Below are 23465 nucleotides of genomic sequence, written 5' to 3'. Positions count from 1 at the left end.
GATGTGTGTTTAATACTTTTTGTATTTATTTTTTTTAACTATTTCACATATTTTAGTTTTCATATTTATTTAGCATTTATTTAAATTTGCTCCAGCTCTGCTTCGTCGTATTCATATTTTTCTAGTAATTTCTTATCTTTTTATGTGGTTAAATATATGCTTGTAACGTTTCTGCTGTTACTATAATTAACACCTTCACCCATGATGATAAGAAATAAAGTTCTCGGTTCAACAGTTCAGTGATGAACCGAATTTGTTCATGAACCGCCAGGGGACTCAAAGGAACGATTTGTTCGTTTAGATTTTTATTACGTTTTCGCGTCATATTAATAACTTTTAAAAGCACCCTTTTCAGTCAACTAAAGTGTTCTTAATTTTTTTTTTCTTATTTTTATAGCGTCAAAAACTGAAAAATATCATCCTGCCTCCAGTCACATGACCGTAATGCGAGTCACATGATTTTGCTAAACAAGAACTGCTCAGAAAATGGCAGCGTTTTTACAGTGGAGACGATTTGTGTTTTTCGATAAAGAAACTGTGAAGGATCCGAGCGAAAATGGGAAAAACTTCCAGCTACCGATGGGCATATCGGCCTGTGATTCAGGCCGAGGACACATTGTGCTCGGAGATATCCTTAAAATGCTTGTGGCTAGTTAGCAATGATGATACTGTCAAACAGTAATACCCAGTGTAATTCATAACTATAGTCGTACAATCTGCATGTTTTAAAAGGCCGCTGCAAACCTGCTTTATGAAATGTAAACTACATTTGACTAAATGTCTGTGTTTCCTTTATTTATTCATTTTACCATATTCTGTCATCCATAGATGGAGGTAAAGTTGGTGTTATATTCGCACATTCGTTCAGTGATAACGTCCCTACATTATTTACCGCGCTATTGTGAATATTCAGTCTGAAGTCGCATGCAAACATGACTTCAAAACAACATTAGCACTATTTAAATGACTGAACAGTGTTGTACTTTAATAGTCATTGGCTGCAGATATGATTTTCCTATTAAGAATTTGCAAATACTTTTCTGAAATTATATTATTAAGGAGAAAATCTGAATGTGCGAATATACAACCAAATCTATCTCAATCATCCCTAGCTGATCATATAGAGATTCAGTTTTGATATTCGTGCATGTGTTCTTTAACTCTGTGATGCACATATGGATGGTCAGATCTGGTTTTTGACCCGCTCTCTCCAGCTATCAAGCTTCCAGGCATATAAGCTGCGGGTGACGCACCTGTACCAGCTCAAACAACACAACATCCTGGTGTCAGTGGGGCAGGATGAACCTGGCATCAATCCTCTGGTAGGGTTCACGACTGCTGTCTGATAAACATGGCTCTTTGTCTGTGTGTGCACTTTAGAAATGTATTCAATAGTTTATGCGTTTGTCCATCAGGTGAAGGTGTGGAATCTTGATAAGAGGGACAGTGGCAGTCCTCTGTGTACCCGAATATTCCCTGCCATTCCTGGAAACAAACCCACTGAAGTGTCTTGTCTCAGCGTACATGAAAACCTTAATTTCATGGCTATAGGTAGGAGTTTGTTAAATTCACAAATCAGGAATATTAAAGATAACTAGACATAAACCATGAAAACTGCAAACACTGAAAAAGAAAATCTGTGAACTTTTAAAAACGTAACATTAGAAATGTTAACTGATTTGCTGATATAGATAGGTATCAATATCGCAATGTGTATATCTGCAATAGTCACATTAATAAATTATTTATTAAACCAGAAAGCACTGTTTAGTTGTTTATTTCAGCTTGTAATTCATTATAATTTATGCAGATGCACTGCATAGAACTAGGACGTGATCATCTCAGTCGGTCTAAATTAAATCTTTCCAAATAGATCTATTCAAGTCATCTGGTGGTGACATTAATATCGCAACACATATTGCAGCAAAACAAAATATTATAATGCAAGACTTTTCCAATATCATACATGTGGTGTAGTTTAAAAAAAATATGGGTTTGACATTGCTAATAATTTAAGTGGATGTTACCTTAATATCAATTCTAATTCAGTATCTGTGTTGAATGCTCAGGTTTTACAGATGGCAGTGTTGTGCTGACGAAGGGTGACATCACCAGAGATCGACACAGCAAAACGCTCAGCCTCCATGAGGGCAACTGTCCAATCACAGGCCTGGCTTTCAGACAGGCTGGGAAAATCACACACCTGTTTGTTGCCACCTTAGAGAAAGTGCAGGTATGTTGCACCTTTCAGTTTCTGTCATGCCAATCAGTGAATCTGAATAAAACCGATGTCTCAGGTCTACACACACTCACACACACCTTACTAAAAATCTGCACTAAACTGAAAATATCTTGAAATATATTTACAAATAATTTTACACGATTTAACTCATGTCTTTTATTGTAAAAATGTTCTGTAATGCTTTGCTCTCCTTTATACTAAGTGGCTGTTGAATGCTTGAATCTTATTGGCTGATGAACATTCTAAAGTTTGCACTTATGTTCAGATCAACGCACAGCTAAAGTAGTTCCAGGCTGGTCTTTACCATATTGCAGTGCCATAGCACTATGCAGAGTAATTTCAGTTAATTCACGGAGAACAAAAGTCAAACTAAAACTACAAAACTAAACGAAATATGATAAATGTATCACACATGCAGTAGCTGTTTGAGTGCTGTTTTAACAGAGCTGTTTAAAGTTGAATAATTGACTGAAGTCCATTGAATTCCTCTGACAATACCTCTACCTCTATTTACATATTTTAACATATTTATGTTTGTGTGTATTTTATGCTAAACATGTTGAGACTTTTATGTTTCTTTTATAATGATAACAAATAAATTATTTCTATAAAAGAATGCCAGTCTAAACCAGTATTGTTGTTATGTCGACAGTGTTACACGTTGTCAGTGAAAGAGTATCCTCGTGTAGAATTGGACACACACGGCTGTGCTCTCCGCTGTTCTGCGCTCACTGACCCGTCACAGGACTCGCAGTTTATAGTGGCTGGAGATGATTGTGTGTATCTGTACCAGCCTGATGAGAGAGGACCCTGCTTCGCTTTTGATGGGCATAAGCTTTTGACACACTGGCACAGAGGATACCTGCTGCTGCTCACACACAGTAACAAGTCGCCCAGCAAGTAAGATGTATTCCATGCATTATATGCCCCTTTCACATATACACACTTTCGTGGAAAATTACCAACAATTTACTGGAAAGGGATCACATGTAAAAGGGTCCTTTAAAGGGCCATGACACCCCCCACTTTCGGTTAAAGTCTACTTCAGAATTTTTTCAAAAGATGCATGATTAATGGGCGTGGAGCTCCGCGAGCATTGGTCAGGAGTGGGCGTGGCCAGCAGGGGAGAAGGGGAGCGAACAACTGTTGTCAGCTCACAAAATGAGAGACAAACCATGAGGAGATGCATGAGTTTATAGTTCACAAAGTTAAAATGCAAAGAAATAAACAGTAATTTAATGCCCAGCTACATTTGTTATTCGTAATTTCATATACACATAACCACAATTTATATCATTATAAAGATAAGTGTGTTTATGTAAACACTATAAATGAGGATTCTCCCTCGATCCCCGGGTCTAAATTATAGATCTGAATGCAGACTCAGTGCAGCTGGTCTCCTGACCTACCTATTTTAACCATTAGCCCTGCTGGTAATATAGAGGATTTTGGCAAACACAGCAGCACGGCGATGTGTCTAAATGTGAACGAACTCCTGATAAAAGTCAACGTCCGCCATTCTTCAATTCTTGTACTGCTCTCCCGACAAAAATGCTTGCAGCACACACACAGCTTTGCTGTATGGTCGGCCCTGACAAGATCGCGGGGAAAAAACATGCAACAAACTCCATGGATCATGGAAACAAACGCATACGAGTCTTCATGAACGGCTACAGCGTGCCGTGGGTCCGTGTCTCTAAGCTTGCTGTCTAAAAAGAGGTTAATTGCTGTTTAATCTTTAATGATTGCTTTAATGTTTGTTTATTTTTTCAGAGTTTACTTGCAAATATGTGGTAACCAGAACCTTATACAGTGAATGAAAATGAAAACGATAACACTATATATTAGAATAATAATTATAATTAAAAAATGTGAATAAAAACACAAAATACAATCTATATTATAATAGACTTAATCTATAAAAATGTATTTAAATATAAATGCTACATTTTTGTCATAATTTTAATAATTTGATGATTTTATATAGTTAATACAGTTGTGTACTTACCGCTTTTATAACGTGTTAACATGCACTACTCATTCAAATCTTTTTGCTTAATCTGCACAGATCTGATTATGGCAGCAGACAGACGTCCCCTACAGAAAAGCACATCCTGACCATTTACGATTTAGACAACAAGTTCATCGCTTACAGTGCGGTGTTTGATGATGTCATTGACGTTCTGGCTGAATGGGGGTCTTTCTACGTCCTAACAAGTGACAGGACGGTGTATATGCTGCAGGAGAAAGACACACAGACCAAGCTGGAGGTTAGTGAGGTGTTGGCATTCATTACAAAAACACTATACAGTACAGTTTAAAGTACTTTTATTCCTGTGATGCCAGAGCTAAAATTTTGGAGAGGGGTCTGGATGCAGACCTGGTGTTGAGCTGCATGCAATGCTTTATAATCCGCACACCTAACTCTACCCCTCACAGTGATGTCACTAGATCCACTGAGTGTATTGTGTCTGACATTGCATCTATGAAATATGCAGTCTCAGCTTGCTAATCCATGTCTGCATCCAGATGCTATTGAAAGTTTTAGCAGCCACCACTTTCAGAAACCATTCTAATTTGGCCAAAAACATTTATTAATAATATCTTTTAAAACAGCTTATTATTATTATTATTATTATTATTGTTATTATTATTATCATTATTATTATTAATTTCTTGTCGGCTTAGTCCCTTTATTAATCTGGGGTCACCACCAACTGGCAACTTATCCAGCAAGTTTTTACGCAGCGGATGCCCTTCAAGCACTACCTACTGCACCACTGCTTTGCCCCATCATCATTATTATTATTATTATTTACATTAATATATACATTATTATTATTATTATAAACATTACTATAATTATTATTATATACATTATTATGATTATTAATATTATGTACATTATTATTATTATTATTATTTTTTCATTGACATTTTATATATGATTATTATATTTGTGGATTCTTTTTTTCTTTATTTATTTTACGTAACAGTGTTAGGCTATAATTATTTTTCCTAAATAAATAAATGTTAATTGTTTCCAAACCTTTGGATTTTTTTTCCTAAAATATATTTTGCACAGTTTAATTAATTAAATGTAAAATATGAAAGTGCAACTGGATTACAACACTAGATGGCACTGATATGTAAATGTGTTTAAACAATATTATTTTACACATCAACTGTGAAATATATATATATATATATATATATATATATATATATATATATATATATATATATATATATATATATATATATATATATATAAATTTTTATTATTTAACTGGCAGCCCTTAAATCTAAATAAAAACAAAATATACAATAAAATCTAACAAAGTTTTAAATATAAATAATTAAAATATACATTTATGTATAAAATATAAAATTTAATTAAAAATAACTACAAAATGAAGATTCAGAAATAAAATAATTATTACTTAATACTTTATGATAATATATATATTTTTGTATAATATAATCATCCTTAACTTATGTGTTAAATAATGTATAAATGTGTTATTTAGATGCTGTTTAAGAAGAATCTGTTTGTGATGGCCATTAACTTGGCCAAAAGTCAACACCTGGACAATGATGGTCTGTCTGAGATATTCAGGCAATATGGAGACCATCTCTACGTCAAAGGAGATCATGATGGAGCTATTCAACAATATATCCGGTAACTGTCCAGTTCAGATATCTGCTCACTTCTACTGCATTTCACTGAAATCCATAAATATAAAAAAATATGGGGTTTAAATTAAGCATCAAATGAACCTTCTGTGTTTTTTTAGCACCATTGGGAAGCTCGAACCATCCTATGTTATCCGCAAGTTTTTGGATGCACAGAGAATACACAACCTAACCGCATACCTGCAGGCCCTTCACAGGCAGTCACTGGCCAACGCTGATCACACTACACTACTGCTCAACTGCTACACCAAACTGAAGGACAGCTCCAAGCTGGAGGAGTTCATAAAGGTCTGCTGAGAATAAACATAAACCATCACATTTTAAACAATAAAACCAGAACATGTATGGTTTACAGTGTGTTTTGGAGCATATTTCATTAGGATTTAATGATTTTTAACATAACACGAATAGAAGGCAAAAAAAGAATTACAGGTACAAACCCAAAGTTTTCACTAAAACCAGTACAATATCTAAGATGGGACCCTGTACTACAAAACCAATCATACATTTTCTTTTTAATTAATGTTTTTTTTTTTAAATTGAGATTTATATGTTATCTCAAAGCTGAATAAATAAGTTTTCCATTGATATATGTTTTTTTTTCTAGGATCGGACATTATTTGGATTGAAAACATTTGAAAATCTGTTTAAAATAAAATCTAGAGTTCAAACAATCAAAATACAGAGAAAATAGCCTTAAACATGTCCATAAGCTCTCTGCAATGCATATTACTAATCAAAAATTGAGTTTTGTAGTTACACTAGGAAATTTAGAAAATATATTCATGGAAGATGAGCTTTATATTAAAAAAAAAAGATCATTATGACCCTTACAATAGCCAAAAATACACCCGTGCAACATTTGGTTTTGTGGTCTAGGGCTAGTTTCCCAACCCTGTTCCTGAATGCACATTAACAGTACAAATTTACAACCTCTTCCGAATCAAACACACCTAAATCAAACTCATCAGAACATTAGAAGAGACTCAAAAACCTGAAATGACTGGGTCTAATAAGGGAGACATCCAAAATATGTACTGTTGGTGTGCCTCCAAGAACAAGGTTGGGAAACACTTGTCTAGAGTAACATAAATCTATTAAAACCTTCACAAGCATTATGATGGTTGTTTATGTTTTTCAAAACTCTCTCTCTTAAATGTGCATTTAGGCTTTTTGAATGACACCCTCCCCACCAACAATGCTTATACTCTGTATCCCTTGTTTTAAAAAGAGCAATGAGAGCGAGGTGCATTTTGATGTTGAAATTGCCATCAAAGTGTTACGCCAGGCTGGTTATCACAGTCACGCCGTGTTTCTGGCAGAGAGACACATGCACCATGAATGGTATCTGAAGATCCAGCTAGAGGATTTGAAGGTGAATAGCATTTTTTGTGCAGTTTTGTTGCATAACAAATACTTTTCAATGAGTCTGTAAGCCAATACCTGTTCATTCTGTCCACTCCCAATCAGAATTATCAAGAGGCTTTGCGCTACATCGGTAGGTTGCCATTTGATCAGGCTGAAAGTAACATGAAGCGTTATGGTAAAACTCTTATGCACCATGTTCCCGAGAGCTCCACCATCCTCTTAAAGCGCCTCTGCACCGACTATCACCCCAGCAAAGACTCCACCGACCGGGACAGTCTGGACAGGCCTGTGGAAAACAAGGTTATTTATTTATATTTGCATTAAAGCTTTCAAATAAACTGATATTTTCGTATCGGGTAAAAGGGGTAGTTCACTCAATATTTCAAAAGTGAAAATTATCTTATCATTTATTCTTGGTTTTAAATTTTTAAAAAAGAAGATATTTTGAAGAATGCTGGTTGCTGGACCCCATTGACTTCCATTGTATTATTTTTTCCTACAATGGAAGACGATAAGTGCCAGCAACCAGCATATTTCGAAATATCTTCTTTTGTGTAAATCAGAAACTGGTGAAGGATGAGTAATTGATGACAATATTAATTTGTGTGTGAACCATCGCTTTATAATGCAACATTTACTTCATTAAAATTTTTTACAGGCCAATCCAGAGGAGTTCATCCCAGTGTTTGCCAATAACCCGCGAGAGCTGCGATTGTTTCTGGAGCACATGATCGAGGTGGACCCGTTCTCTCCTGAAGGAGTTTATGACACTCTGCTAGAGCTCAGACTGCAGGACTGGGCACATGAGCAGGACCCAGGGGTAAAAGTTTATATGTTATATACATCTGTCATGCTTTGTTATTGTCATTGTTTGCTATTATAGACTGCAAATGCAACTCTGCAGATTTCAATTTTTTTTTTGTGGTAAACCTTTTAATTGTGCTTTTTTAAACTATATACAATCACAAAAGCCTTAAAACAAAACAAAAAAAAAACACAGATACATGTAGATAAAGATAAATTTAACCACATTTGTGACCTTTCTTTAAGACCTGTTTAATTTGTGTTTTAAAACTGCAGGATTTTAGAAATTTCTTCGTGTTTACGTTGGGAATTAACTGGTCTTTATGCCGAGTATAATTTAAGTAATTTTACCACATTTTAATAAGTCTGTTCTTTAATTTATTCAGAGCAAAGAAGAGTAAAGCACAAAATATTGGTAAAATATCAACATTTTGATGACTTTAAGAGAATTTCTACAAATCTCAAAACAAAAATCTACTTTCACACAATAATTAGGATGCTTAACATTAGTTCAAATGACTGATTATGGTTGTTTTTCTATTTTAGTTTCATTTTATGGAATCTAAATAATTATTAAGCAATAGTCATAAATCAGTGGATCCTTAAAGTATTGCAGTTTTGATCGATCTATCAGTTGTAAACGTTATAGCACATTTATTTGATTGATTGTATGTGTGCTTAAATTTAGTTTTCGCCATAATAGATATATAATTATAAAGTCAGTAAAGATATATAAAGATATATGAAGTCAGTTAAATGACTATAAAGAATGACAGAACTTGGTCACACTTTACAAAAAGGCTTCATTACTTAATGTATTTACTAACATGAACTAATTACGATCAATACTTGTACAGTACAGCATTTATTAATCATAAAACATCATTGAAATCCAAATTCATGCTTATTAACATTGGCTAAGACACTATGAGTTAACACAAACTAAAAATGAACAACAATTAGTATTTTCATTAACTAATGTTAAATAACAATAATAAATACTCTAATAAATAGTCGTTCATGTTATTAAACATTAACTTGTACAACCAGATTGTAAAATGTTAAGATGCACCCAGAATAAGTGAATCTCTAAAATAAAAAAGGCAGTTTGGATTGATTGCTGACTAGCTTGCTTTAAAAGCCTACAGTGAACCCTTCTGTCTCTCTGTCTGTGTCTTACAGAAGAAAAAAGTCCTGCAGGAGGCAGCACTCTCCCTTCTGAGGAGCGACAACACTGTGTTTGACAAGGCCCTCGTGCTCTGCCAGATGCACAACTTTAAAGAAGGAGTGCTGTATTTGTATGAAAAGGGCAAACTGTGAGCGAGCTTTCTCATTCTCACACAAAGTGTTTTGAATGTACCCGGCATGACTCCTGAAACATCACAATGTTATTTATGAAAATTATTACATTTTGAAAACAAAAACTAGTTTCCAATAGCAAGCAGCATGAGCTAACATAACTAAAAGTAACACACATTTAGTCAAGTTACAAACAGCTGCACACACACTAATGATACAAAATACTTACCGCAGGTATCAGCAGATCATGCATTACCACATGCAGAATGAGGAGTATGGGAAAGTGGTGGAGGCCTGTAAGCGCTATGGGGACAGCGAAGTGTGCTTGTGGGAGCAGGCACTGGGCTATTTCGCACGCAAAGAAGAAAACTGCAAGTCCTACATTAGTGAAGTCTTGAAGCACATCGACGACAATAACCTGATGCCTCCGCTTCTGGGTGAGTGAGAAGTCAGACAAAGGCCAAACAAGTTAGGTGACATGGCCGGTGTTTTCACACATCTAAACTTAAGAGTTACTTTTAACGCCTTTTGTTTAGTGGTCATGTTGATGAATTTTCCAACCTCTGAATGAACTTGGGCTTCTGCCCGTATCAGATTTTCTGTTGCTGACATTTTATCACAGTATACAGTGTTATTAAGCTGCAAAAAAGATTACTTTAACAGGTATAACAAGGTAAGAGTAACAAAGTAAGAGTAAACAAATGTTTTCAACACATTAAATTGTTAAAAAGATGACAAAATACAGAACAATAATCAATATATGGACTTATCGCACAACACATGGACATAACCTCCATCATTTTTGGTAATTCAATATACACTCACTGGCCACTTTATTAGGTACACCTATCCAACTGCTCTTTAACACAAATTTCTAATCAGCCAGTAACATGGCGGCAACTAATGGTCAAGACTATCTGCTGCAGCTCAAACGAAAGGTGATTTAAGTAACTTTGAACATGGCATGGTTGTTGGTGCCAGATGGGAGTATTTCAGAAAGTGCTGATCTACTGGGATTTTCATGCAATAACCATCTCTAGTGTAATGATCCGAAAAAGAGAAAAGTGAGCTGCAGTTCTGTGTGCTCAAGTGCCTTGTTGATGCCTGAGGTCAGATGAGAATGGCCAGACTGGTTTGAGCTGATAGAAAGGCAACAGTAATTCAAATAAACACTTGTTACAACTGAGGTATGCAGAAGAGCATCTCTGAACATACAACATGTCAAACCTTGAGGCGGATGGACCACAGCAGCAGAGGACTACATTGGGTGCCACTCCTGTCAGCTAAGAACAGGAAACTGAGGCTCCAATTTGCACATGCTCACAAAAATTAGACAATAGAAGATTGGAAAAGCGTTGCCTGGTCTAATGAGTCTCGATTTCTACTCCGATATTCAGATGGTAGAGTCAGAATTTAGTGTCAACAACCTGAAAGCATGGATCCATCCTGCTTTGTATCAACATATCTGGCTGCTGGTGGTGTTGTAATGGTGTGGGGAAAATTTTCTTTGCACAAGAAACCTGAGTATTGTTGCTGACCATGTCCATCCCTTTATGACCACAGTGTACCTATATTCTGATGGCTACTTCTAGCAGGATAATGCACCATGTCATAAAGCGCGAATCATCTCAGACTGGTTTCTTGAACAAGACAATGAGTTCACTCTACTCAAATGGCGTCCACAGTCACCAAATCTAAATTCAATAGAGCACCTTTGGGATGTGGTGGAACAGGAGATTGGCATCATGGATGTGAGGCCAACAAATCAGCAGCAACTGCATGATGCTATCATGTCAATATGGAGCAAAATCTCTGAGGAATATTCCCAGTTCCTTGTTGAATCTATGCTATGAAGGATTAAGGCAGTTCTCAAGGCAAAAGGGGGTCCAACCCGATACTAGTGAAGTGTACCTAATAAAGTGGCCAGTGGGGGTATATCGCCCAAACATTAAAACTAATTCTAGTAACATATGAGCTGATTGTGCAACATCTCTATCTTTATTGGTGGTGTCAGTATGGTTAAAAAAAAACACTACAGTATTTAGTACTCTAAATTACTTTAGTATATTTTCATGAGGGTGCCTGACAACTGAAAATAATCTGGAACCATATATTGAAGCCTCTGTTACTTTTTACATTTTTGTTAACATGTATTATTATTTTTATTTAAGATATGCGTTTTTACATTCTGATTCTAACGCGTAACTATTAAATTGTTAAAATGACTATAATTAGATGAAATATCCTTAAGAATAAAATATGATGTGTTCTTTGGAAGAATGTTCTTGCATTGTGGTGATATTATGTTGTCATTCTGGCATTATATAATTATTGGCATAAAATGATCTTAAAATGACAATAATATTGTTTATCGTAATATATTTTGGTGATTTATACCACACAACAAAAAATAGATATTGTGACAGGCCTAGTCTCATTAGTAAACATCAAATAATGCATTAAAAGTAGCTATAAGAACTGAATTGTATCATTATTAAATCCATTTAATAAACAATTATTATTAATGCATTAATAGGCATTAAGCAATTAATATCACCTAAGATTAATAAATGCTGTTGTAGTTTTAATCACTTTACCTTTAGTGAACTTAACTGATGTTAACAAATGGTGCCTTACTGTACAAAGTAGAGATGTGCGGATTAGCTGAAATGACACCCGATTCCGCGGCTTCATACTAATCATCCACCCACCACCCGCCCACACATATTTTTTATCTAATATATATATACGCACCCAACCCGCACCCAATCGTCACTTAATAATTTAATTCTTTGTTTTAGGAATGATGATAAGTCACCGTAGATATTAACAGCAGATTCAGTGATCTTTAATCAGCGCATTTCTGATAGTAAAATAATATGTTAAATAATAATCTTAAACGTTTTTAAATTAACATTTATAAAATCAAAAGTTTGTCTTTTAACAACATTTTCTTAATTTTCAAGTAGATTCAGAAAGTAAAATAAAGACATTTTAGCTTTTACAGATAAAGGAACAAGATAACAAAAAGGGTGCCACTTCAGCCTAAACGGCAGCTATCTTATATTTACTTGGCCCTTTTTTCGCAATGTGCAAAAACAGAATAGCATCTACAGTGCCTAGATTCGAGCAATTCGGCCTTGCCTCCAAAACGCAGCCAGCTGCACTGAATGAGTGTTCGCACTCACCGCTTGTTGTAGGATTGAACAAGATTGTCCTCGCAAGGCGCTGCAGTCATGGAATTAGGCGATCTTGTTTCTCCCTGAACGATAGCAGATTTTCCTGCTAACTGAAACTTTGAACTGTAGGCTACTCATGCACTTCATCCATTATTTTAATCGTCACATCTTCCCATTCTGCAAAACCCACTCTCTGCTTTTTTGTTGGTCCACTGCCATGTCCCGCTACTTCCACCCGCAACCCACCCACAATTATTCATAATGTATTTTTATTTATTACCCGGCCCGCCCGACCCGAGGATTATGAGCAGCGCTCACGGATATAACCGCCATCCGTGCATCACTAGTACAGAGTTAACAAACAAAAGGCCTATAAGTAGTCGTAGGCCAGATTAAAACGTAAAATGTTAATGTTTAAAAATAAATCGCCTATTACGTCTTTAAGCAACTACTACTAATATTAATAAAAATACATTTTATAAATGAGGTGCTTTTCTCATAAACCAAAGTGCTAAATACAGTAATACAACAGCACAAATTCACAAGAGCTAACAGTGTGAATATTCTTCAAACGCACTCTAAGGGCTCTATTTTGACGGTCCATGCGCAGAGCACAAAACGCAGGGCGCAAATGCTTTCAGGGCGTGTCAGAACGTGTTTTTGCTAATTTAAGGACGGGAAAACCTGCTTTGCACCAAGGCGCATGGTCTAAAAGGGTTGAGTTTATTTTCTTAATGAGTTATAAGTATGAGTTATGAGTAATAACATTATACAAAAGCAAATTGTTATGAATGAACTAAAAAAGCCTCCTGAGATGAAGAAGACATAAAAGCAGTGATTTTTCATACTTATGTAGGCTAGAAAATAATATGTTTTGTAATATTTTAATCCTTTATATTTATATTCTATATCTATTCTTATTATATCCTATATATATCCTTAATATTTAATTTTTTTCATATGTAAAGATATTTGCCTATTGCTCTCTTGTGTTTATTAAGCAGTGCGTAAGCGAGGCGCAACTTTGCGCCGGAGTTTAGACCGGGTTTGTTTTGGTCTAATGAAAAATCTATTTTATTTACTCAAAATAGCAACGTGCCAGCGGTCCGCCTCTGAACGCCTTCCTTTTTAGACCAGAACGCCTATGGGCGCACATCTGAGCGCTAATGCATTTGCTATTTAAACAGCGTAGAGCAACGCCTCAAAACGACTCTTGCACCAAGCTGAAATTACCAAAAGACTATTGCGCCGCACCTTGCGCCACACTGCGCCGGGGGTGTATGATAGGGCCCAATAAGTTTAAATAATAAAAAATATATTCACTGTATTTTAAAGTGCCCACAAAATCAATATTGTGCATGTTCATTTTCAAGATATATATTGAATTATTGAATACCGGCAGATGAACTTTACATTACATAATTGTGTTTTCCATATTTGCTTCAGCACAATTTAGACCTTATTCGATTGTGTGTCTTGCAGTGGTGCAGACTTTGGCCCATAATTCCACAGCATCTTTATCAGTCATCAAAGACTACCTGATTAATAAACTGGAGAGGGAGACCCAGCAGATTGAGGAAGACGAAAGGAAGATTCGCCAGTATAGAGAAGAGACGGCTCATTTACGGTCTGAGATACAAGAACTTAAAACTTGGTAAGCAAATGGAGGACGCAACCAACCAATCAGAATCAAGACTGGGAGTGCACTGTGAATGTATAGTTAAAATGTGCATTGTTCTTCTAGTGCAAAGATCTTTCAGAAGACCAAGTGCAGCATGTGCAACAGCCCGCTCGAGCTGCCGTCTGTGCACTTCCTGTGTGGCCACTCTTTCCATCAACACTGCTTAGAGAGCTTCGCTGAGAGTGAGGCAGAGTGTCCCACCTGCACCCCTGAGAACAGGAAGGTCATGGACATGTTGCGTGCGCAGGATCAGAAACGAGATCTGCATGACCATTTTCACAGACAGGTGGCTATTTTGGGGCTATTTTAAGAGGTTTTGGGCCAGATTTACAAGCAAGGGGAAATCAGATAGATATCACTATCCTGTTAAGAGTGCGAAGCTCTGTGGGTGCTTCTAATGACAATAAACTAATTAAAGGGATAGTTCAACCAAAACTGAAAATGAAAGGTGCAGTGGGTGAGTGTCTTTAGAATTATATAGTTGAACAACAAAACCTCAGCAAATAGCGCTTTTCTGCCTAGCCTGCTTTACTGAGCTGAAGTTGGTTTTATATTTACATTGTTTCATTTGTGAACAATGTCAACCTGTGACGCTCTCCCTATACTGTTTAACATGCTACTCTAAATATTCGCTCTAAAAAATAGCATGTAAGTATGGCTTAGTAATAAGTGTATTCCTGCACGCCGCCGGTCAACCACTAAGCATACAGTAGTCGCTTTAGGACAGCACGTGAGAGAGTGAGAGCAATGGTCCTTGCGTGCATGAAATATTGTATTATGAAGTTTTGCTTGCTACACAACTGAAAAAATGCTGGATATAATACAGTTTTTCATTCAGAGTTTCAGTATTATAAAGTACTATGAAGTTTCTGACTGGTGAATGAAATGATCTAGTGCAGGGATGGGCAAACTTGATCCTCGAGGGCCGGTGTCCCTGCAGAGTTTTGTTCCAACACTAGTCAAACACACCTGAACATGCTAATCAGTGTCTTTAAGATCACAAGAAATCTATAAGCAGGTGTGTTTGATTAGGGTTGGAGCTAAACTTTGCAGGACACCGGCCCTCCTTGCCCACCCCTGATCTAGTGGGTCTCTTTCATCTTTCAAATGCGCGTTTGTGTTTCAGGAGGTGGGGCTTTGGACGGCAGGGAAGGCATTGTATTTGAAAGCTATTATGCTAACCGGTTAGCATTTAGGCAGATCACCTACTGCAACTTTAAGCTGTTATCTTCTCACTATTTACATATTTAAAATCTATTTGAGTTTATTTCTCCTGTTAACACAAAAGAAGATATCAGTGATCGACACAACGGAATGAACCACCAAATATTCTATCCTGTTTTATGCCCTTCCAGCCGGCACCCATTTACTTTACATTTGCCATAGTAAACATTTTTTTCCTGCTATGGAAATCGAAAGTAAATCATTTAATAGTAAATGAATGAAGGTTGGGCGAAGCAAGGGCACAGTAGGTAATGCTGTCACCTCAGAGCAAGAAGGTCGCTGGTTCTAGCCTCAGCTGGGTCAGTTGGCATTTCTGTGTGGAGTCTGCATGTTCTCCCTGCGTTCGAATGGGTTTCCTCCGGGTGCTCCGGTTTCCCCCACAAGCCCAAAGACATGCAGTATAGGTAAATTGGGTAAGCTAAAATTGTCCATAGTGTATGAGTGCGAATAAGAGTGTATGGGTGTTTCCCAGCGATGGGTTGCAGCTCGAAGGGCATCCGTTGTGTAAAACATATGCTGGTTAAGTTGGCGGTGTATTCCGCTGTGGCAACCCCAGATTAATAAAGGGACTAAGCCGAAAAAAAATGAATGAATAAAGGCTTAAAACCACATGAGGGACAATAAATGAAATCCTTTTCATTTTTGGGTGAACTAACATTTATAACAGCAACAAGGTACCTACATAAATGGGAAAGTTTTCCTTTGCTTTTTTAAATGATAGCAGTTCACAAGAATCAACAAAATTAAAAACTAAAATAACTTACTTGGCAATATACTCGCTTGGGCCAATGCTAACAACAGGTCAGAAGAAGCCAATAGCCTCTGAATTGAAGCAGTGGGGTTACATGAATTATACACAGAGAGAGGAAAATGGTATAGTTTAAAAAATTGTACTCTGAGAGTTTTCGAAAGATAGAATTTTGTTATGTAAATGAATAACCAAAATGGATAAACTTTTATCAGAACACAAACACATTACAATTAACAGAGATGCAGTAGTTTAGTTTCTTAGTAAACAATAAAATCTACCAAATATTGATAATGAGTGGGTTACACTGGTGCAAAATGGGTAAAACATACTTTTTTGGCATTGAATAATGGTACAAATATTAATAAATTAACTACTGCTTTCACATGTCATTATTATTATTATTATTACTATTTTTATTATTATATGTTTTAAATATTTTCCTCATATATTGTATTTACAACATTTTAAAGACACAATTATCATCCGTTATATAAAATTTTTGATTATTTTTCAAATATTTAACAAGTGTTTTTTTTACTGTTTCATTTTAACACATTTATAAACATAATAGTTTTAATAACTATTTTCTGATAAGTAATTTATTTAGTCTTTGACATGTTGACAATACATACTATTTTAGAAGTAATATTGAAAGGAACTAGTATTCAGCTTAAAAGTGCAATGAAAAGGCTTAACTAGTTTATTGGACAAATAAGTCATTGAACAACAGCCGTTTGCTCTGTAGCCAATAGAAAAAAAAAATATTTTCAATATTTAAAAAAAAAACTTGCAAAATATTTTCTCCAAAAGAAAAACAAAATAAGAAGAAATACTATGAAAATTTCCTTGCTCTCTTAAATATCACTTGGGAGAATATTGGAAAAATAATTATAATTTTACAGTAGGGCTAATAATTTTGTCCACATTACTGTCCACATGTTTTGATTACTGTTTCCTTGCATGCAAATCAAAAAAGGTTTTCCACTGGCGAATGCTGTAATTAAATCTCGCTCTTTAAATTTGATTGCCAATGTTATCTTAAATATAACTGCATGCCTTTTTTCCTCTTCTCTCCTAGTTGAGATGCTCTAACGACGGCTTCTCAGTCATCGCTGACTACTTTGGCCGTGGAGTGTTCAACAAACTCACTCTGATAACGGATCCTCCCGGAGGAAAGGGTGGAGCTGGGAATCTGGAGGCTGAATTCAACAGAGATCTGCTCATTAACACCAAGAGAAACGTTTGAAGGGCTGGGCTGGACTGGAGTTCACTTTAAAAGAAGAGCAGATCTAGGGTCGGACACGTGACCTTGCGCTACTTTAACGGTCTTATAACAAAATCCAAATTTACCTTTGCAGTTCCTCTTCTTGGTGTTGATTTATTTATAGGCTGTATAGTGGAAAGAGAGATGAAAGCTCTTGCAAAATCTCTCCATCTGTGTCGTCTGCAAGATCAAATCAGCAGAAAGAGGAAAGTATCAAAACCGCTGTGGGTGATGATGAGAAACGCAAGAACTTGCACTTCAGGACTGTGTGACATTTTCAAGCTTTTGCTGGTGCACTCTAGAGATGGACTTGCACATTATTTTGCATCCTTTAATGATTCATGTATAATGTATAATTAGTGTAACAACCACTTATTACTGTAGCTAAAGCAACTAATCTAAATTAATCAGGCAAAAGCTTGTAAAAGTGTTGTTAATAAATGTATGAAATTATCACTGACTCTGTTGTACTGCTAAATCTCAGATGTTTGTTGAAATCTTTTGTCATGAACTAATAAAAATGTAATACCTACATTAGGCATGCCAAAACTAGGGCAAAGTTTGCCTATGGTAACCTTTGATTTGGCCCGCCATCGGGGGATGATGGGGACAATTAAGAGATAGTACTTTCAAATTTAATGTAACCTTTTTTTTTTTTAATTGCTAAGCTACAAAAACTAAATGAAATTGACGGTTTTAATTTAAATGGTGTAAATTCAATCAGATTTAGTTTTAAATCTACAAACTGTCACCTAAGGGATAGAGGACAATGCAGAGACTTTGGCGAGCAAATGAAGGCAAACGCAGATTCTGCTTGACTAGTTTATAAAGTTTTGAACTCCACTCTGTGATAAATGTGTTTATGTATGACTTTATTGCAATAATTTATCATTTAAAAAGTTATTAATGAATACGATTTAAAGTAATCCATTTATTTATGAATATTGTGTAATTATTTAGAAAATTTCCCATGGCAACAATGTAAAATAGTTTGGTATATTTACCTTCAGTCCTCGACTCTTAATGATATTTGGTTTTTGGCCCTTCATACGAAAAAGTTATTTTGCATTTTAAACTCAGAAGAGTATTTATTCATAAGTCAAAACTATTAGTCCTCCTGTGAATTTTCTTTTTCAAATATTTCCTAAATTATGTTTAACAGAGCAAGGAATTTTTCACAGTATTTCCTATAATATTTTTTCTTCTGGAGAAAGTCTGATTTGTTTTATTTCGGCTAGAATAAAATCAGTTTTTAATTCTTTAAAAACAATTTTATGCTTAATATTATTCGCCCTTTTAAGCAAAGTTTTGTCTACAGAACAAACCACTGTTATACAATGCATAATTAACTTGCTCAATTAAACTAATTAGCCTAGTTAAGCCTTTAAATGTCACCTTAAGCTGAATGCTAGTGTCTTAAAAATATTTTGTAGTATTGTCATCATGGCAAATTGAATAAAATATTAAAATAAACCAGTCATTAGAAATTAGTTGTTAAAACTACTGTTTATAAATGTGTAAAAATATATCTTTCTGTTAAACATATACACTGTAAAACCCAAAAAGTTAAGGTAACTCAAACAATCTGAGGAAACCGATTGCAACAAACCATTTAAGTTTAAAAACCAATCCTAATGAGTACTGTGAACTTAATCCATTTGAGTAAATGAATCAATTTGAGCACAGTAAAACCTGATAAATGAAGAGAACTTAAACCAATTGAGTACTGTAAAGCCCAATAAGTTAAGGCAACTCAAACCATTTGTGGAAACTGATTGCTACAAACCATTTGAGTTAAAAAAAAAAAACTAATCTATATAAGTACTGTGAACTTACTCCATTTAAGTTGAAGTGAGTAATGAGGTATTTATTTAACTCATTACCTTCAACACTGACTTCAAAACTCTATTCAAATGAGTAAAATTAACTTTTGTACATTTTAAGTCAACTACACTCATTTCATTTGATAAAGTTGACTTTTTGGTTTTACAGTGTACAAGGGGCTAATTATTTTGACTTAATCTGTCTATACAATTAAAATAACATTTAGTTCGCTAAAACAATTTGGGTGGTTGTTGGAAAAGTTGTATGCCAAGCTAAACAGCTCAACAAGCAAAATAAAGTTGCTTAAAAACCACATCCTGTTCTCAAGAGCTCGTCCATTAGACCAAGGACTATTGCATTACGAATTTGTTCACCTTTGATGAATGCCAAAACTGGGTCCTGGTCGAAAAAAAAAATGTTTCTAAACCTGTTTTAACCACAAAGAATGCCATGGCTTTATTATACTGAAGATGCAAGCATTTTGTGCATAGCTGTAGCTGTGAGCTCAAGAGTTCCCCTATTATCATTGCTGTATAGTTGTTTTAATATTTTCTGAAATCAACAACAGTCTGGATTTTTTTTAACCCTGTGACTCAAACCATGAATCTCAGCTTCAAAACCAAAAGAGACTCTGTACTTTTCAGCCAAGCTCTTTTCATGTTAGTGCCACAGTTAAATTAAACAATCATGAAGATAAAGGTGGTAACATTTTATTTTGATTATCCTTATTGCACATTTTGTTGACTAGAAGTTGCATTGAAACCACATGCCAATTAATTCTTAATTATTATATTAGTAGACTGTCTGCTTAATATCTGTTGATACTGCTCCTTCAACAGACATTTAACTGACTATAAGAAACTTTGCAAGTACATGTCAACTTACTCTCATCTTAACCCCTAACAGTCTACTTATATTCTAATGTGAAATAGTTGCCATGTCGATGCAATGTAACTTAAACTCAACAAAATACTTTAAAGCGACCATCAACATAAAGTGATAACATAAAGGTAAATGAGTTTAACCACTAAAACATTATTTAGTATGTGGCATTTGCCTTTTTATGTCAAATCTTAACAGAAAATGGCTAGTCAAGTGACCTTTACATCATTAGTGCTTCATATAGGCTTTCAGGCTGTCAAAGCAGGTTTACAGGGATGCTGAATACTGATTTAGTTAAAGTTGTTTCAGTTATGATTCATTTCCTTTTAATATGAATGTCTGTTAAAGGATGTGATTCACTGTCACCTTTAGCTTGAGTTGTTGGTGTCGATAAAGCTGCTCTACAGAGCTTGGCACGAATGTCTTAGAAAGATTCCTACAAACTAAAGCATTTAAGGTTTATGCCAGTTTTTTTTTTGTTTTTTTTTTTTGTAAATTTATTTTCCGGGTAGCCTATATTCCTAAAAAAGTGCTTAAATGTATTGGTTGTATAACTACAGAAATATCCATTCTAATATAAAAATATACTACAGAAATTTCCAATATAATATAACCATAAAATGCAAAATATTAGATAAAAGCATCTAAAAAAAGCATCTAAAAAAGCAACTAAAATTAGGTCATTATTTCACTGAAATATGACAGAAGAATATAAAAGTCATATAACATTTACATTTTTTTTTTATATTTAATATGGAAACCGTGGGTGTTGCTAGGCCTAAAATTCAATTCAGCCACCATAAAACCTTTGCGATTAGCTCATAAACTGTACACTAAATCATCGCCTCAGTACCCTTTACATTTGATTTGAAAACAGTGGCAGAATTCAGCTATTTTTATTTCAAAATGAACTACCGATATAAAACACATTAAAATGTGTGTGGCATTAATACCATACCGCTGTGCAGAGAAAGGTTTAAATACAGTGACTGAACCACTTTGTAAATGTCTTCATTTTAACTGTCACTGACAGAGATAGAAACTGTATTAAACTGTATGTTATGTCTTGCATAAAAAAATAAAATAAAATAAAAAAAATCGTATTCATTAATATGATTCTGATCGTGAAATAAGTGAATTACCCTGTAGGTTTAAAAACATTTATGTTTATTCCTATAAGCAATATGCACAGATTTTTAATTTTCAGCCAGGCAGCACAATGGCTTCCGGTAAACTGTCTTTCCATTACAAAATGCCATGTTTAAGATCTGATTTCTTTAAAAATCTTCATTGCCTGTTAGATATATGATATGAACTGGGTCTCAGATTGGACAAGAAGCACTGCATTAAATTCCATTCCCCCCGACATGTCTTTAAAATTTGACAATTTATTTCACCCCAGTATTTTCAATGGAATTTCTGTGCTCACCTGTTGCTACTGACAGTGCTTGTGGTTACATGGTCTTTCGTCTCGTTTTACACTTGGACAACTAAATAAATGCTTAAGTCTATTTAACTGAATGTATTGTAATTACATTACTACATCGGTGCTGTAAAAACAACCTTGTGAAGTTGAAAATAGTCACATTAAGCTTTCACTGGAAGTTTATTGTTGGCTATAAAACTTTAGCTGTGCATAGAGCCCATTAAAAGAGTGGCAATTTCGTTTATTTAATACAAGGAAAAATTAGGCTACTTGAATGTATAAAGTGGTTTGTACTACCTATTTGGCTCATTCAGAACTTAAATGGCTATGTCTGTCTATACAATTCAATCGAATACTGCTAATTTATCATACAACCCTACCATATTGGACAAACATTTTTAAGCGTATTACTATTAAACTATTACTTATAGATGTAATATCAGGCTAATATTAAGGTCACCAACAAATACATTTTTTACAAGCAATAAAATAAAACAAGATATATGTTAAATTTGTACACAAAATTTACCCAGTAAAATAGTTATTTGAATGGTTCAAAGTGGATGCAGAAAGCTTTATGTCGTTAAAGAATCTGACACTTTTTCATAAGCAATTAAATAAAACAAGATATATTTTAAATTTGTACACATGATTTACTTGAATAGTCCAATGTGGATACAGAAAACTTTTTTATGGCGTTAAAGACTTTTTCATAATGCACACAATATTAGGCTACTTTGTCATATTTGCTTTTGTGTTTGATTTAATAAAAGTACAATTTATTTTCTATACAATAATTTTACTTATAATTACGTTATATTTCAGTCATTTATCACATTCATATAACAGTTAAAGAAATGGGCTAAAGCTAAGCCAAATTGTGAGCATTTTATAGGAGATTTAGTGTGATCTTTACACCCCTGGAAACCATGTTTATACCATTTTTATGTACTGTCTGTCAGAATCAGGTCAGAATACACATTTTCATTCTTTTCTTTTCACACTTGCATATAAAAAACAACCGACATTAACGCACTTCCGGTAAACATCTCTCGAGATCAAGTCTGAGCAATAAAATGTTTTATATTATTGTCGCGCAGATGTCCCTTGTTTAATATTGGATATCACGGTAAATAGGTGCGTTCGACATGAAGCTCAGCTGCAGCCGGTGATCAACGAGATTAGCCGAGCGCAGGCGGGGGAGGAGTTGAAAACGGAGCCGTCAAGACGGACAGCTGGACACTTCGGGACTCAAAGTTGCTGCAGTCATGATGACTGATTACATGGCGTCATCATAATTTTTTTGTTATTTTAATTTATAACAACAAAACATTTACAAATAAAACAGAATACAGTTTCTACAAACTGTTGTTCCTTTTTAAACAATAAGAGAGAATTATGAATAAAATATATAACAAATGCATGAGAGAAATAAGAGGAAATGAGAGGTTAATATAAACATAAAAACGAACAGGTCTATTAAATACAAAGCAATACGCATAAATTCTAGGAGTTAAACATCAACCTTTAGGCTAATACTTCTTGTTTGAATATGCTAAAAAAGGGTTTACATATATGTACATTTATAGATATAAAAATTTCCAATGTAAAAAGCAAAACAAGGTGTTTTGATTAGGTCTTAATAAATGACATCATTTTGGATAATGAATGAATTTTCAAAAAAGCATTTTAATCCAAAAAGATTGTGTTGAAAACAACAAAAGGTAAAATAAGTGAGCTATGTAGAAGTTTCCAAGAAAGAGCAGGTAGCCTTTAAACTGCTAGACAGGAAATAAAATAGATATTTATATTATAATAATAAAAC

General features: G+C 34.7%; 1 protein-coding gene across 2 annotated transcripts; it reads left to right on the top strand.

Annotated features, from left to right (window-relative positions):
* Window positions 1-463: 463 nt before the first annotated feature.
* vps11 (VPS11 core subunit of CORVET and HOPS complexes) lies at window positions 464-18057 on the top strand. Of its 2 annotated transcripts, none has more exons than XM_068223812.2 (16): window positions 464-632; window positions 1178-1322; window positions 1416-1551; window positions 2070-2233; window positions 2895-3142; window positions 4311-4512; window positions 5773-5924; window positions 6040-6226; window positions 7170-7313; window positions 7409-7606; window positions 7965-8126; window positions 9293-9426; window positions 9644-9846; window positions 14071-14242; window positions 14333-14555; window positions 17323-18057. In XM_068223812.2, exons 1-16 carry the CDS (start codon window positions 487-489, stop codon window positions 17488-17490), a joined length of 2784 nt encoding a protein of 927 aa, XP_068079913.1. In that variant the 5' UTR covers window positions 464-486; the 3' UTR covers window positions 17491-18057.
* Window positions 18058-23465: the final 5408 nt, after the last annotated feature.

The sequence above is a fragment of the Danio rerio genome, chromosome 10, assembly GCF_049306965.1.
Source record: "Danio rerio strain Tuebingen ecotype United States chromosome 10, GRCz12tu, whole genome shotgun sequence".
In the NCBI taxonomy this organism is placed as follows: Eukaryota; Metazoa; Chordata; class Actinopteri; order Cypriniformes; family Danionidae; genus Danio; species Danio rerio.
This window is presented reverse-complemented; position numbering and strand designations above follow the sequence as displayed.